The 15,452-nt window shown below is 32.4% G+C and overlaps 1 protein-coding gene and 1 pseudogene across 1 annotated transcript; both read right to left on the bottom strand.

Annotated features, from left to right (window-relative positions):
- Positions 1–770: 770 nt before the first annotated feature.
- On the bottom strand, positions 771–4,336 carry LOC18593008 (cytochrome P450 93B16-like). The gene is made up of 2 exons (XM_007020012.3): positions 3,419–4,336; positions 771–1,424 (listed from the first exon to the last, which is right to left on the bottom strand). Exons 1-2 carry the CDS (start codon positions 4,334–4,336, stop codon positions 771–773), a joined length of 1,572 nt encoding a protein of 523 aa, XP_007020074.3.
- A 2,943-nt stretch (positions 4,337–7,279) lies between these two features.
- On the bottom strand, positions 7,280–8,025 carry LOC148761310 (uncharacterized; annotated as a pseudogene).
- Positions 8,026–15,452: the final 7,427 nt, after the last annotated feature.

Here is a 15,452-nt window from a genome sequence, read left to right as displayed (position 1 = left end):
GTTGTACTTAATTGAAAGAGACCAAAATATAGCGAGAAATCAATTAAGTTCACATAGACTTAATTAAATTAAAATACAAATGTTTTATTTAGGGTTACAAATTAGTTTGGCTATACAAATATGTTATGTTAGCAAACTAAAACTCTAAAGCCTCAAACAACTTCTCAGCCATTTCATAAAATAAGAAAAGAAAAATAGTTTTCTTTGTCTGACAAAAATAAGATTCGGCAAGAACTTTTGATCTTTTGTTTTAGAAACAAAACTTGCTAGCACAAGTAAAATCTTATCTTTGAGAAGGTATTGTTCAGTCACTGTGTGGATTACTGTTAGAGGCCAAACACTTGGGTGGATGAAGATTTGACAAATCCTAAAGGTGAAGAAGCAAATATTTTGGATTTAATTGGTTTTTGATTACGATATCTAGAGTATGGTGTGTAACTTTTAAACTTATTAGTATTCATAATTAATTTGAAAGTTACATGAAAAACACAAATATTGATCCTGTAAGACTCAATTGTTTCTCTGATTTAATACTAGTTTATTATTCCGTTATGTTTTAATTTTAATTTATTGATTATTTGCATGTTTGAGCATGATGTCGACTCTCAGAATATATTTCTACCAATATGCATGCCATCACATTGACATCATTCTTAACAATTAACCACGCGAAGAAACAGATCTAATACCCTAGAAATCAGGAGAACCGCGGTCTTTCCCCGGTCTGGTGAACTATGGCTCACCACACTCATACGTAAACGGTCTCTTGCTTAAGTTGCAAAGAGAGTGGGAGTGAAGCGTGCAATTGGAACACACTCCAGATCCTTTGCCCTGGGAGCCGTAAGTCCAGGCCTTTCAGACATGTCAACACCATCTCCAATCTTGGAAGTAGCTGCAGGCTTCCAGTGAAAGCACTGAATCATGGCTGCCAGAGTGGTGGGCAGCGCCTGCATTGCTAAAGAAGTACCAGGGCAGCGCCTCCGCCCTGCACCAAAAGGTAACAGCTGATAATGGAGGCCTCTAACCTCTATAGGCCCTGAATTATTATCTCCCTCATTGGATGTCAAGAACCTCTCAGGCTGAAACTTCAATGGATCTGCCCAGACGTTGGGATCCCTTCCTATAGCCCAAATGTTTACGAACAATAAACTGTCAGCGGGGATGGTGTATCCCTTTATTTGGCATGATTGGACTGATTTTCTGTTGATCATCGGGATCGGTGGGTGAAGCCGAAAAGTTTCTTTAATGATGGCGTGGATGTATAGGAGACGAGGATTGTCAGATTCTTCTACCAATCTGCTTTTCCCCACAACTTGATCAATCTCTTCCTGAGCTATTTTTAGCACATCCGGATGATTAATGAGCTCTGCCAATGCCCATTCAAGTGCAATTGCTGCTGTATCTGTGGCGGCTGTCAAGAAATCCTGGACAAGTCACTAGTAATGATCAACTATAGACGAAGAAAGAGAAAGATATTCTTTACAGTTTTTTTAAAGGCAAGAAAGGATTTCATTATTATAAATTCCTTTACAAAACTATCAGGCCTGTGGTAGTGAGCAAGTAGCACAAAACAGGGGACAAGAAACCCTATAAAAGCAGTTACGCTGTGAAAGAAAAAAAAACCCAGAGCACTAAATCCCAAGTTGCCAATGGGATCAACCTCCTAGAACAATACAAAGACTCCCATTCAAATAAAAAAAGACAAGGAGTCAAATAGACTCATCGTACCACAACCCATTCATAATATTCTGTACAAAAAACAAAAATGACCAGCAACAGCCTTAACAGTCAAAATCACGCAGTTACCAAGCTTCAAGTGCGACAAACAAATCCCATATAAAGATGTTCTTTACATAATTGGCAATTATAAATGGGACAATTTTTCTTGGCACTCAAAGTTAAGTTGTTTTCAAAAAAACTTTTTCATAATTTTAACTGCTTTAAGTCAAAAAAAAAAAAGATTTTTGGACAAAATTGTGCTCAATGAAACCTTTTCATATTTAAGGGCTAGTGAAAAAAATATTGTTACACGTTATGTTGAAAATAAAAATTGTTATACATTATGTTTAAAAAAAATTACATGTCATATTAAAAAAAAATTATTACACATCATATTAAAAAAAGTTGTTAAATGTCATGTTAAAAAAATATTATTATTACATTTCATATTTAAAATGTTATTACACGTCATATTGAAAACAAATTTGTTATGCACCACGTTGAAAAAAAAGTTATAACATGCCATATTAAAAAAAAAAAAGTTATACACGCCATATTAAGAAAAAATTATTACAAATTATGTTGAAAAAATGTTATAGTCATCTCCTAAGGTCTCAACAGATAGTAAAAAACATCTTTTTAACAAAAGTCTTGAACATTTTCTTTACGAAATCATCAGAAAGTGAGACAAAGTTTTGCGATTCATCAACAAAATCATTTGGTAAGGACATTTCTAGAAATTTTTATGAGATTTTACCAAATCAAAGATGGATGGAAGCAAGCAAAACACAAAATCCGTTTTCTTTCTTGTCGTTCTCTTTCACCTTCTTCTTCTTTGTTTTTTCCACTTTCCCTTTATTTTAATTTTGCACCGAATTTAAAACAATTAAAACCTTTTATTTATTTCAAGATGGATAGAAAATCTTAAACCATTTCTTTCATTTCCTCTGCAATCAAAATGTAAAAACTGTTTTCTTCCCTGTAGTTCTTTTTCACCTTCTTCTTCTTTCTTTTTTTTTTTTTTCACTTTCTCTTTATTTCAATTTTGCAACGAACTTGGGAAAATTGAAGCCTTTTGTTTATTTCAAGATGGATGCAAAATCTTGAACCATTCCTTTCCTTTCCTCTAGTTAAATTCTTTTTATTCTTAAGATTTTTGGAAGGAAAGATGAGCAAACTAAAAATATAGTTTTAAAAGGTTTAAAGGGCAATAGAGAGCTGAGAAAGCTGAATGGGCAATGTTCTGGATGGCGTGAGAGAGAAATCGGGAGCATCTAATTTGTTTGAAGGGTATTAACGGCATTTTTATCAAGTAATGGTAAAAGTTGGTTAAAAAAAATTAACTTTATATTCAATGCTATTTTTAATATGAACTTATGAGATTGGCTATTTCTCAAAAATTTGCTGCTATAAAAGTAACATGCTCACTATCTTGAAAAGAGAAGGAAATTCCATAGAGGGAAAGGATGAAGAAAAATTGTTGTTCTTCCAATATTAGCTATAGTCAAATAGTATAATTAAATATTATAAATAACGAATAAATAAATAAATAGTATTATAAAAATATCAGCTATAGTCAAATGTGATACAAATATTATTGGAAAATCAAAAAATGATCCCAATAAAGTTATTAATAAGATTTAGTAATCATGGTCAAAATAGTTAAACCCAGTGGCAATTGAGATTTAGAGATACTAACCATAATACAAGCCTTAATGTGATTTCTGGTTAATTGCATCTCCGAGTTATCATTTTCCAATACATCAAGCATCATGTCCAGAAAATCCTTGACCTCATCAACATTGTCTCCTTGGTAACACTCATTTCTTCCCTTCTTCTTGCTTTTTCTTACTTCCTCGCGATCTCTTATGATCCTCTCCAACAAAGCGTCATACCTTCTATGTATGTCCTCAAATCTCCTTCGGAATCCCTGCAGATCCCAGTTTTTGCAAAACCATATGATGTCTGAGATGCTGAACTCTCCGAAGATCTCAGTCACCTCCCGCACTATAGTTTGAACCCCATCAGTGGAGTTTCCACTCCCCGAGCACTTCATGCTCAGCATCATTTCTGATATTATGTTGCTGGTTAATTTCAACAGCTCTTGAGTTACATTCACGCTCTCGCCTGCTTTAGACTTTTCAAGAAGAAACTCCATGAAATGGTGCAATTCCTTGGTCCGAACGGGAAGAAACTGGCTAAGAGTTCGGTTACCTAGGAGCTCGTTGGTGCTTAACTTTTTTATGAATTTCCAGTAAGGTCCGTAGGGGGCGAAAGCAAAGGAAGAGTTGTATGTAAGGTGGTTAATGGCAGCGGTTTGCTTGCGGTTAGCGAACGTCAGCTCGTAAGTTTTCAGAAACTCTTTTGCAAGCTCTGGGTTAGAAGCCACGACGCACCCAACAGAGCCAAGTCGGAGATAAATTAAGGGACCATAGCGGGACGAGAGCTTGTGGAAAGTTTGATGAAGGAAGGGACCGAGGTGGTGGAGGTGGCCGATGATAGGTAAGGCAATTGGGCCTGGGGGAAGCTTGGGACGGCTCTTGTTGTAGATTATTGTTTTCACAATAAGAAATGAAGCAATGAAGAGGATGGCATACGACAGGAGTTCAAGCATCATGGCCACCTCCACCAAACGACTGAAACAGAGTTTTGGCGAAAAATTTTCTCAACCCACAGGATTTTGTCTACATTCTCTCCACAAGAACCATGTATTTATTTTGACAGGATACAGCTACCCATAAACAGTTAAACTTTTACAAGGGTAAAAACGAAAATGCATAAATATCCCCTACGTACCAAACTGTTTAGTTCTATCCAAATTCTCAAATTTATTGTCCAAGTAATCCTTCACCAACCCTATTGCAAGTTTAGACACAGAGACTCCCATTTTGAGGGGTCACGGGCTGCACTTTGTAGGAAATTAAAGGAGAAGAAACCAAGTTGGATTCAATGCAAGTGCACAACATGAAAAGAAAAATACTAATTCTAAAAAGTTTGAACTTAAATTAAATAGATATATATTTTTAAAAAATCTTAAACTACTTTAAAAAATAAAATTAATCTATATTTTTTATTATCTTTAATTAAATTTTTATATTTATATTTTCTGTCAAATATGACCTTATGACTAATAGATTTTTTTTTTCTGAAAAGGATGAAATTTTTTTTTATCAATAAAAGCTCAATAAGCAAGGTCGTACACCATATACAGCTTTAGCTTATTTAAAGTTACAATCATATGAAAAAAATAAAACCCAATCAACCTGAAAAGATGAGGCTTATATCTAGTCCCATTATGACTGGATCTCTAGTGGTGAGAAATTCTTAAAATTCCAACAAAACTCTGCTAGTCAAAATCGTTGATAGTTCAAAGTTCCAACCATTTTGCTTTCAATGAAATCTCCACAAAAGCAGCTACATTTAAATGGTTGGCAATTTGAATTCTGGAAATTTAAAAGGCAGCTGAATCTATAATTTTATTGCCAAAAATCTGAACCCTTTTTCAACAAATTTTAATTTTCAAAACTGCCCTTCGCACAGAAAAACCGCACCTATTAAATCTGTATTTTAACAATTTAAATTTCCACCATTTTGCTCCTTTAAACGGGTGTCCATGATTTTGGCAATCAACATATGTGCATCAAAATCGTGCAAGTCATTTTTTGAAAATTATGCAATAGTTTAATTATTGGATTGTAGATAAGTTTTAAGTCTACATTTCGACAATTTTAATTTAAAGTTGTACCTAATTTTTTTTTTAATAAGTATGCAATTTTATTGCTCAATGTCAATGATAAAATCTTTGGACTTATTAGTACATGAAGTTAAAAAATAAACAGCAATAAATAAAGAATAATCCCTAAGAACAAGACGTTTAGATGTAGGGAAATCTAAACGCCAAAATAAAACCTAATCAGTCTAGGCCATAACTTATCCGAATAGAGGCTGTCCGAAACAGCAAGCCACGTTCAAAACAAAACCGCCTGGGACATAAAATAATTCTGTCCAAAACAAGTTCCGTGTCCCGACAAACTCAGTCCAAAATCGTGGAAATTCAAAACCATCAGTAAGCCGTCTCCCATTACATGATTTAAGATATAAGAAACCTAAACCACATTCAACATTAGCGTTCACATTAAACTAGAATTCCTACTTATTGTTGAATTCTAATTAAAAAAAAAAAAAAAACACTAAGCACTCCAAATCTTTTAGTTCAATCAAGCTACTCACCAAAGACTTTCAATAAATCTGAAATTCCACTTGCATCATCCTTAGCCAATTTGTCGAGCAGAGTTAGCTAATTTTTGTTGAAGAGTCAAAGACAAAAAAAGAATAAAAACTAAAAATTTTTAAAACTAATACGTTAAACTTAATCAACGATCAAAAGATTTGTAATAAATAATAATTTTATATAGCATGTAAATAAGAAAACTAAGAAAAAAAAGATTTATAATAGTAATTTAAGAAATTTGTGCTCGACAATATTTCTTGAATTCAAATTCATCAATTATTGACTTGTACTGAAAAGACTAGCAATGTCTTTTTCAACATAAACAATTAAATTATCTGCAAGAAACTCACCATCTATTTTGTTTTGGAGTCTTGTTTTCACAATTTTCATTGCTGAAAAGGCTCTCTCTGTAGTTGCTATAGAAACTGAAAGAGTCAAAATAAGGCAAATTAATCTATCAATCAAGTGGTAATTTTTTTACTTTTCTGTTTTTGCTAATCTTCGGCATAATTCAAAATATGTCTTAATATCTTCAAAACTTTGATGATGAGGTATATTAAGCTCATAATGCCTCAACTGTATCTTCAAAATAAGTTTTTCTTGTTCTGTGAAATCTTAAGAATAAAAACTCCTAGCTAACTTGTAGATATTATCAATATTGAATCATTTGTAATTCTTATTAGGATCCAAAGCAGTGCCTAAAGTTAAAAGTTCCATAACTTGCTCATTGAATGTCAAATTCAATTCTTGTAATTGGGAATTTATTGTCACTAAGAATACATTAACTTGATAATGATGCTCTACAGTTACATTTGGTTGACAAGATCGATCTCTGCCCAAGATATATCGTGCATCCATGTTAGGAATTTCTATCTCATGTTTTTAACAAAATTTTTTCACATTCTCAAGCAAATTAGAACGCCCATCATCTCTTAACTTCTAAAGGAGTGATTTTGTAATAAAAACAAGATGAATTGCATTTAAAATATCTTGAGAGCGTAATTGTAATGCTTGACAAAGAACATTAGTGATTCCCATGATCTCATACATTAAGTGTAATATGAAAATAAATTCAAATGATGTTAATATTTTACTAGCAGTAGAAGCATCACCTCTTTGTGAATAACTGAACCCTTCATCAATAATACTTTCAACAATAGTGCAGGTTGCATCAAACATTCTCATCAAGCTACAAATGAAATGAAACTGTGAGCTCCATCAAGTATCTCTAGCTCTTTGTAGAGTTCCCACTTGATTTGCTCCTCTTCTTATTTCAAGTTCATTACTAGCAATCATGTTTGCAATGTCAATTGCTTGAGCAGCTTGTAATTAGTCATGCCTTTTGGAAGAAGCATTAACAATATTTACAATAGAACCCAACTGTGTAAAAAATTCATGAATATGAACTACTTCTCTAGATGCTGCAACCAATGCCAATTGTAATATGTGAGCATAATAATGCACATAATATGCGTATGGACAATTGTTAAGTGCCAAAGCTTGTAAACCATTCCATTCACCACGCATGTTACTAACACCATCATATCCTTAACCTCGAATACTTTCAACTTGAAGGTTATAATGAGAAAGAATAGACACTAACTCTTTTTTCAAAGTCATTGCACTAGTATCACTAACATGTACAAGATCAAAGAAACGTTCTTGAATAAAACCATCACCATCAACAAATCTCAAAATATTAGCCATTTGCTCTTTTTTAGACTCATCTCGAGCTTCATCAATAATAATCCAAAAATTAGCATTACCACTTCCTCTCTAATTGAATTTCTCATCATATTAGCCAAAATATGCAAAATCTCCATTTGAACATCATTGGATGTGTACTTAGCAACTTGTGGAGCATTTTCCGAGACAAGCTTATGAACTTTATCACTGTAAGATCTTAACAATTTCAGCATTTCAATGAAATTTCCTTTATTTTTTGAGGATGGACTTTCATCATGACCTCTAAATGCACAAGCTTGAAAAGTTAACCATCTAACACAATCTATAGAAGCTTTAAGCCTAAGCCGATTATTCAAGATCTCTTCTGATGCTTGTCTGTTGATAAGCATGTTAATATGTTGGGATTTTTTCAATAAACCCTCACAAGATTTTATAGCAATATTATGTGGGGAATTTAGATTTTTCCCAACATGATTTAAAAGTGGACAATTTTCTCCACTATTTACTTTCTTCCAACTTTTGAAACCCTTTTCAATAAATGCATTTGAACTTGGATGATTTGAGGCATTCTTACCAAAAAGGTAGCATGGCTAACAAAATACAACATCTTTGTCACAAGATACTCTAACCAAGAAAGATATAATTCAAACCAAAAACCTTGAAAACAACGAGGATGATCATCATTTGATAAAGGGTACATCTTAAGAATGATTTACATGGCCCACATTTGGGATAAGCACGACGAATTTCATCCCTTTGATTAGTAGGAAATTCCCATATCATTGGCCATAATCCAAGATTAGGTTCTATAAGAAAAGTATCAATTTCTTCAGGATTAAGCCTTGGATGTTTTGATTCACACTGATCTTGTTCATGAGTTGAAGTATTAAGGCTTGGTGGCTCAAGTATAGGAGAATCGTTTGAACGATCTACCTCTTTTCTTTTAAAAAATTTAGTAATTGTTTTAAAATTACTCATATTTTAATCAAACCTAACAAAAAAAAAAAACAATGTAGTCAACATTATATTTAAACTTAAAATATTAAATATAAAACTATAATGCATAATATATAAATTGTTAAATACGAAATACAAGATTTCACACAATAGTTAAATAATATAAATAGAAAGAAGAAAGTAAAAGAAAATTTTACCTCCTTTTAATTTTACACAATGGTGGTGAGTGGTTTCTGTTTTTCCTTGTCCAAACTCACAAGCTTATAAATCTTTTTTGAAGAATGAGGTGTGTTTCAATGGTGAGTTGTGAGAAAAGAGAAATAAAAATAAAAAGACATAAAAGAGAAGAGAAAAAGAAATAGAGAAAGAGGTGTAGAGAAACTTAAATTAGGGTAAAGTTATGTAGTTTGTGAAGTTGTTTTATAATTTTTTATTTATATTAATTATTAAATAAAAAAATTATTTTAAGTGGGTCATTAAAAATATATCGTAAGTAAAAATTTTCAAAAATTTTGGGGGGGCTATTGATAAAATATATATAAGAAATAAATATTTTTAAAAGTCCATTGTTGGCTTACCCTCCGCCCTTGTTTGCTTCAGTGTTCCTTTCCTTCTTAATATGTGTAATTTTCCAATAAGAAATTTCTTTTTGCATATTAACAATGTGGATCATAAACTACCTGAATCTCCATAAACACTCATTCGGATTAAGAATCCATTTGACTGCATTATGTGAATCACTTTCAATGTACAAATTCAAAGAATAATGGCCGAAAACCCCCCAAGAACACTTGTAAAGCTTCTTTAATAGTTGAAAGTTCTGAAAAATTTGAATCTCCAACACCAATTGATCTGGAAAATTTTAATTAAATTTTGCTTGCATGATCCCTTAGTAAACCATCTATCCTTGCCATTCCTGGATTCTTTAAAGTCGAACTATCCACATTAAATTTATACCAACCTGCTAATGGTGCACACCATACAGCCTCTTGTCTAACAACCTTCACTTGCCTTGGAACAAAAACTGAATAAGGCATTCTGAAAATATTGGATATATCGTCCACTAACTCAGGCCACCAGCTTTGCTGCACAAAGCAATCCACTATTTAATTAGGTCATATAGCTGATCACTATCCCATTTCTTATTATTAATACGATATTGTTGTGAAGCAGCCAAATGGACCAAGTGATTACATAAAAAACCAATATCCAGATCTTCAATTTATCATTACTAACACACAAGGAATTCCATGCTAAGAACAAAAATTTTGGACTTTCATGTATCACCCAATTCACCTTCCAATCCAAACACCACCTTCCCCAAATCTTCCATACCTCATCACATGTGAAAGACAAATGTCGCACAGAGTCCAGCTTTTGATTACATATCACACATAGAGCTTGGTTTTCCAAAATTAAATTACGTTTCATTAATTCTGTCTTAACAGAAATATGTTCCCACATTAATTGCTAGACAAAATTTTCCACTTTATATGGAGCACAACCAAGCCATAATTTCTTCCACAAATCACTACTCGCAGATTGAGAAGTACAAGCTAAACTGCAAAACTATTTAAAGGTGTACTTACTATTAGCATTTGCTTTCCATCCTAAACTATCTCTGAAGGCTCAATGAAAAATCTTGACGAAAACTCCAAAGACTCATCCATTGTTCAAATTCCCAATCAAATAATTCCCTCTTCAATTCAATTCTCCATAACCACCCTTGAGTAGTCCACTCCTCAAACTCCCTTATATAGTCGTGTTTATTGAGTGCCAAAACAAAAAATCTTGGGAATTCATCTTTCAAGACCATATTTGCAAGCCACCTATCATGCCAGAATACAATCAAACCACCATCACCTACAACACATCCAAAGTTAGCTTTTACATGCAAGAAAAATTTATCAGTAGGCAGTAAAGGAGAAACAATATTTTCCATATTCTAGAGCATTTATGAGTAACAGCAACGTTAGGTAGAAGGAAACTAAGTTCCTAGTCGTTCTTTACTAATATTATATGTCTTCACAAGCTTTCCTTCTCATTACCAAACCTCAAAATCCACTTATTAAATAACTCTTTATTTTTTATTTCCAAATCAACAATGCCTAGACCATCCATTTCTTTTCTCTGACAAACATGATCCCATTTAATATAATGCACGCATCTTTTGTTCTTTGAACCAGCTCACAAGAACCTTCTTTTGATTTTATCCAACTCATTTTTAACCCCACTTGAAATTTTAAACAGAGACATGAAAAATACTGGCAAACTGTTGACTATAGCTTTTATCAAAGTCACTCTACCGCCTCGAGAAAGAAATTTAGATTGCCAACCCTTTAGTCTAGCTTCCACCTTTTCAATCAACGGCCTCCAAATTCTATTACGAGATAATTTAACGCCCAGAGGCAACCCTAAATAAACAATGCGTAAAGAATCAACCTTAGCAAAAATTTTTGAAGCCCATTTCGACACTAACTCTTCACGACCCAAATCCCATATAAGCTACTCTTTTGGAAATTATTTTTTAATCTAGATACAACTTGAAAGCAATGTAGAACTCTTTTCAAGTTTAAAAGCTCATCAAGCTTAGATTGACAAAACAATAACGTATCATTTGCGAATTGTAAATGAGAAATACTAGGCCCTCCATTATAATCTCATTATTGATTTTAAATTGAATTTTTTTATGTTTTTGCTTAAGAAAGGTTATAAAAAAAATGTTTACCTCTAGAAATGCGAGGCAAAAGTCATCCATTGACAAGAAAAGTCCATTTATAGTCACCTATGCCTTCCAAAGCCTTATTACTCGCTTTAAATTGTTTTATAATCTCATTATTGATTTTAAGTTGAATTTTTCTATGTTTTCAGTTGAGAAAGGTTATAAATAAATGTTTACCTCGAGAAACGGGAAGCAAAAGCCATCCATTGACAAGAAAAGTCCATTTATAGTCACCTATGCCTTCCAAAGCCTTATTACTCGCTTTAAATTGTTTTACAATCTCATTATTGATTTTAGGTTGAATTTTTCTATGTTTTCAGTTGAGAAAGGTTATAAATAAATGTTTACCTTGAGAAACACAAGGCGAAAGCCTTCCATTGACAAGTAAAGTCCATTTATAGTCACCTATGCCTTTGAATGCCTTAATACTCGCTTTAAGTGGTTTTATAATCTTAGTATTGATTTTAAGTTCAATTTTTTTATGTTTTTAGTTCAGAAAGGTTATAAATAAATGTTTACCTCGAGAAACGCGAAGCGAAAGCCATCCATTGACAAGAAAAATCCATTTATAGTCACCTATGCCTTTGAAAGCGTTATTACTCGCTTTAAATGGTTTTATAATCTCATTATTCATTTTAAGTTGAATTTTTTTATGTTTTCGGTTAAGAAAGGTTATAAATAAATGTTTACCTCGAGAAACGCAAATCCAAAGCCATCCATTGACAAGAAAAGCCCATTTATAGTCACCTATGCCTTTGAATGCCTTAATACTTGCTTTAAGTAGTTTCATAATCTTAGTATTGATTTTATGTTGAACTTTTTTATGTTTTTAGTTAAGAAATGTTATAAATAAATGTTTACCTCGAGAAACGTGAAGCAAAAGCCATCCATTGACAAGAAAAGTCCATTTATATTCACATATGCCTTTGAAACCCTTATTACTCGCTTTAAATGGTTTTATGATCTCATTATTGATTTTAAATTGAATTTTTTTATGTTTTCGGTTAAGAAAGGTTATAAATAAATGTTTACCTCTAGAAACGCGAGGCAAAAGCAATCCATTAACAAGAAAAGTCCATTTATAGTCATCTATGTCTTTGAAAGCCTTATTACTCGCTTTAAATTGTTTTATATTCTCATTATTGATTTTAGGTTGAATTTTTCTATGTTTTTAGTTGAAAAATGTTATAAATAAATGTTTACCTCGAGAACGCAAAGCAAAAGCTATCCATTGACAAGAAAAGTCCATTTATAGTCACTTATGCCTTTGAAAGCCTTATTACTCGCTTTAAATGATTTTATAATCTCATTATTGATTTTAAATTGAGTTTTTTTATGTTTTCGGTTAAGAAAGGTTATAAATAAATGTTTACCTCGTGAAACATGAAGCAAAAGCCATCCATTGACAAGAAAAGTCCATTTATAGTCACCTATGCCTTTCAAAGCCTTATTATTCGCTTTAAATGGTTTTATAATCTCATTATTGATTTTAGGTTGAATTTTTCTATGTTTTCAATTGAGAAAGGTTATAAATAAATGTTTGCCTTGAGAAACGCAAGGGGAAAGCCTTCCATTGACAAGAAAAGTCTATTTATAGTCACCTATGCCTTTGAATACCTTATTACTCGCTTTAAGTGGTTTTATAATCTCAGTATTGATTTTAAATTGAATTTTTTTATGTTTTCGGTTAAGAAAGGTTATAAATAAATGTTTACCTCTAGAAACGCGAGGCAAAAGCCATCCATTGACAAGAAAAGCCTATTTATAGTCACCTATGCCTTTCAAAGCCTTATTACTCGCTTCAAATGGTTTTATAATCTCATTATTCATTTTAAGTTGAATTTTTTTATGTTTTCGGTTAGGAAAGGTTATAAATAAATGTTTACCTCGAGAAACGCAAATCCAAAGCCATCCATTGACAAGAAAAGTCCATTTATAGTCACCTATGCCTTTGAATGCCTTAATACTCGCTTTAAGTGGTTTTATATTCTTAGTTTGATTTTAAGTTGAACTTTTTTATGTTTTTAGTTAAGAAAGGTTATAAATAAATGTTTACCTTGAGAAACGCGAAGCAAAAGCCATCCGTTGACAAGAAAAGTCCATTTATAGTCACCTATGCCTTTGAAAGCCTTATTACTCGCTTTAAATGGTTTTATAATCTCATTATTTATTTAAAGTTGAACTTTTTTATATTTTTAGTTAAGAAAGGTTATAAATAAATGTTTACCTCGAGAAACGTGAAGCAAAAGCCATCCATTGACAAGAAAAGTCCATTTATAGTCATCTATGCCTTTGAAAGCCTTATTACTCGCTTTAAACGGTTTTATAATCTCATTATTGATTTTAAATTGAATTTTTTTATGTTTTTGCTTAAGAAAGGTTATAAAAAAAATGTTTACCTCTAGAAACGCGAGGCAAAAGCCATCCATTGACAAGAAAAGTCCATTTATAGTCACCTATGCCTTCCAAAGCCTTATTACTCGCTTTAAATTGTTTTATAATCTCATTATTGATTTTAGGTTGAATTTTTCTATGTTTTCAGTTGAGAAAGGTTATAAATAAATGTTTACCTCGAGAAACGGGAAGCAAAAGCCATCCATTGACAAGAAAAGTCCATTTATAGTCACCTATGCCTTCCAAAGCCTTATTACTCGCTTTAAATTGTTTTACAATCTCATTATTGATTTTAGGTTGAATTTTTCTATGTTTTCAGTTGAGAAAGGTTATAAATAAATGTTTACCTTGAGAAACACAAGGCGAAAGCCTTCCATTGATCCCATTACAAATTTACCTCTTTATAGCCTTAATCAACATACAGCTTCACATTTCAACTACCAAATTAAACAGAAATGGTGACAATGGACAACTTTACCCTAAGCTTCTATGTAATTTGATTAACTTAGTAGGAGACCCATTAACCAATATAGATACAGAGGTAGCAGAAATACATTCCATAATCTATTTAATCCATCTCATACCAAGCCCCATTTTCCACATTGTCAACTCCAAAAACTCCCAAAAAACACTATCATAAGCTTCTTCGAAATGTACTTTAAACAATAAGCCTCCCTTCTCCTTTTCTGACAAGGTATATACCACTTCATTAGCAATTAATACCAAATCAAGAAGCTAATTACCAAAATGAAAGCAAATTGTGAATTGCCGATCACCTCACCAATCACATCTATGAGATGAATAGCTAAGAGTTTAACAATTATTTTATAAATACAACCTACTAAACTAATACGTCTGTATTCCCCCACCATGCTTGGGTTTTTCTTCTTGTGAATTAATGTAATAAAGCTTTCATTAAGTCCATGTCCTATTCTCCCAGAGGTATAGAAATTAAAAACATAAAACATTGCCTTGGATTTAACAATTGACCGTTGAGATTTGAAGAAGTTGAAATTAAATCCATTTGGCCCAAGCGCCTTAATCCCATCCATATCTCTTATCATGTTCCAAACATCATCTTCAGAAAAGGTCTCTCCAACTTGTCACAAGACTGTTTTTTAATCAATTTAATATCACATCTTAAATCTAGCAATCTAATTTATCTCCTAGCTGAAAACAACGTTTTAAAATGCCTCCATATTTCCTTCTTAATTGAATCTGGATCATCAACAACTTCATCATTCACTGAAATACTAACTATATGATTAGTCCTCATCCTTGCAGATGCCATTGCATGAAAATACGTAGTATTCCAATCCTTTTCAGCCACCTATTTAATTATAAATTGTTGTTTCCACTTCCTTTCTTCTATCCTGTACAATGACCTATTAGACTTGAACTACATCTTGTTTTGATTTGACAAAAATCACATGTTGTCTTAATTACATTTTTAATCCCTTAAGATTACAAAATTGTTTAAAAAGTCGTGCATCATTAGAAAACATCTTACAAGCTTTCAAACAATGCATTCTCAACTAACAAATCAAGAGCAAACATGCCTTGAAATGTTTCTTTGGAATATAGGTACAAGGCAATGAGAAAGTAGTTGGAAAGAAACACTAAAAAGCTAAAGGAACTTCAAGACGCAAGCCAAGAGTGCATTTGAGTGAAGCTCAAGTCGATCTGAAGGCTGAAAGAGTGCAAAACTTGAAGATCATAAAGCCTTAGTCGACTAAAGAGAAA

This window comes from Theobroma cacao, chromosome 8 (assembly GCF_053813885.1).
Source record: "Theobroma cacao isolate CCN51 chromosome 8, ASM5381388v1, whole genome shotgun sequence".
NCBI classification, from domain to species: Eukaryota; Viridiplantae; Streptophyta; class Magnoliopsida; order Malvales; family Malvaceae; genus Theobroma; species Theobroma cacao.
The sequence above is the reverse complement of the archived record's forward strand: the minus strand, read 5'-3'. Positions and strand labels throughout refer to the sequence as shown.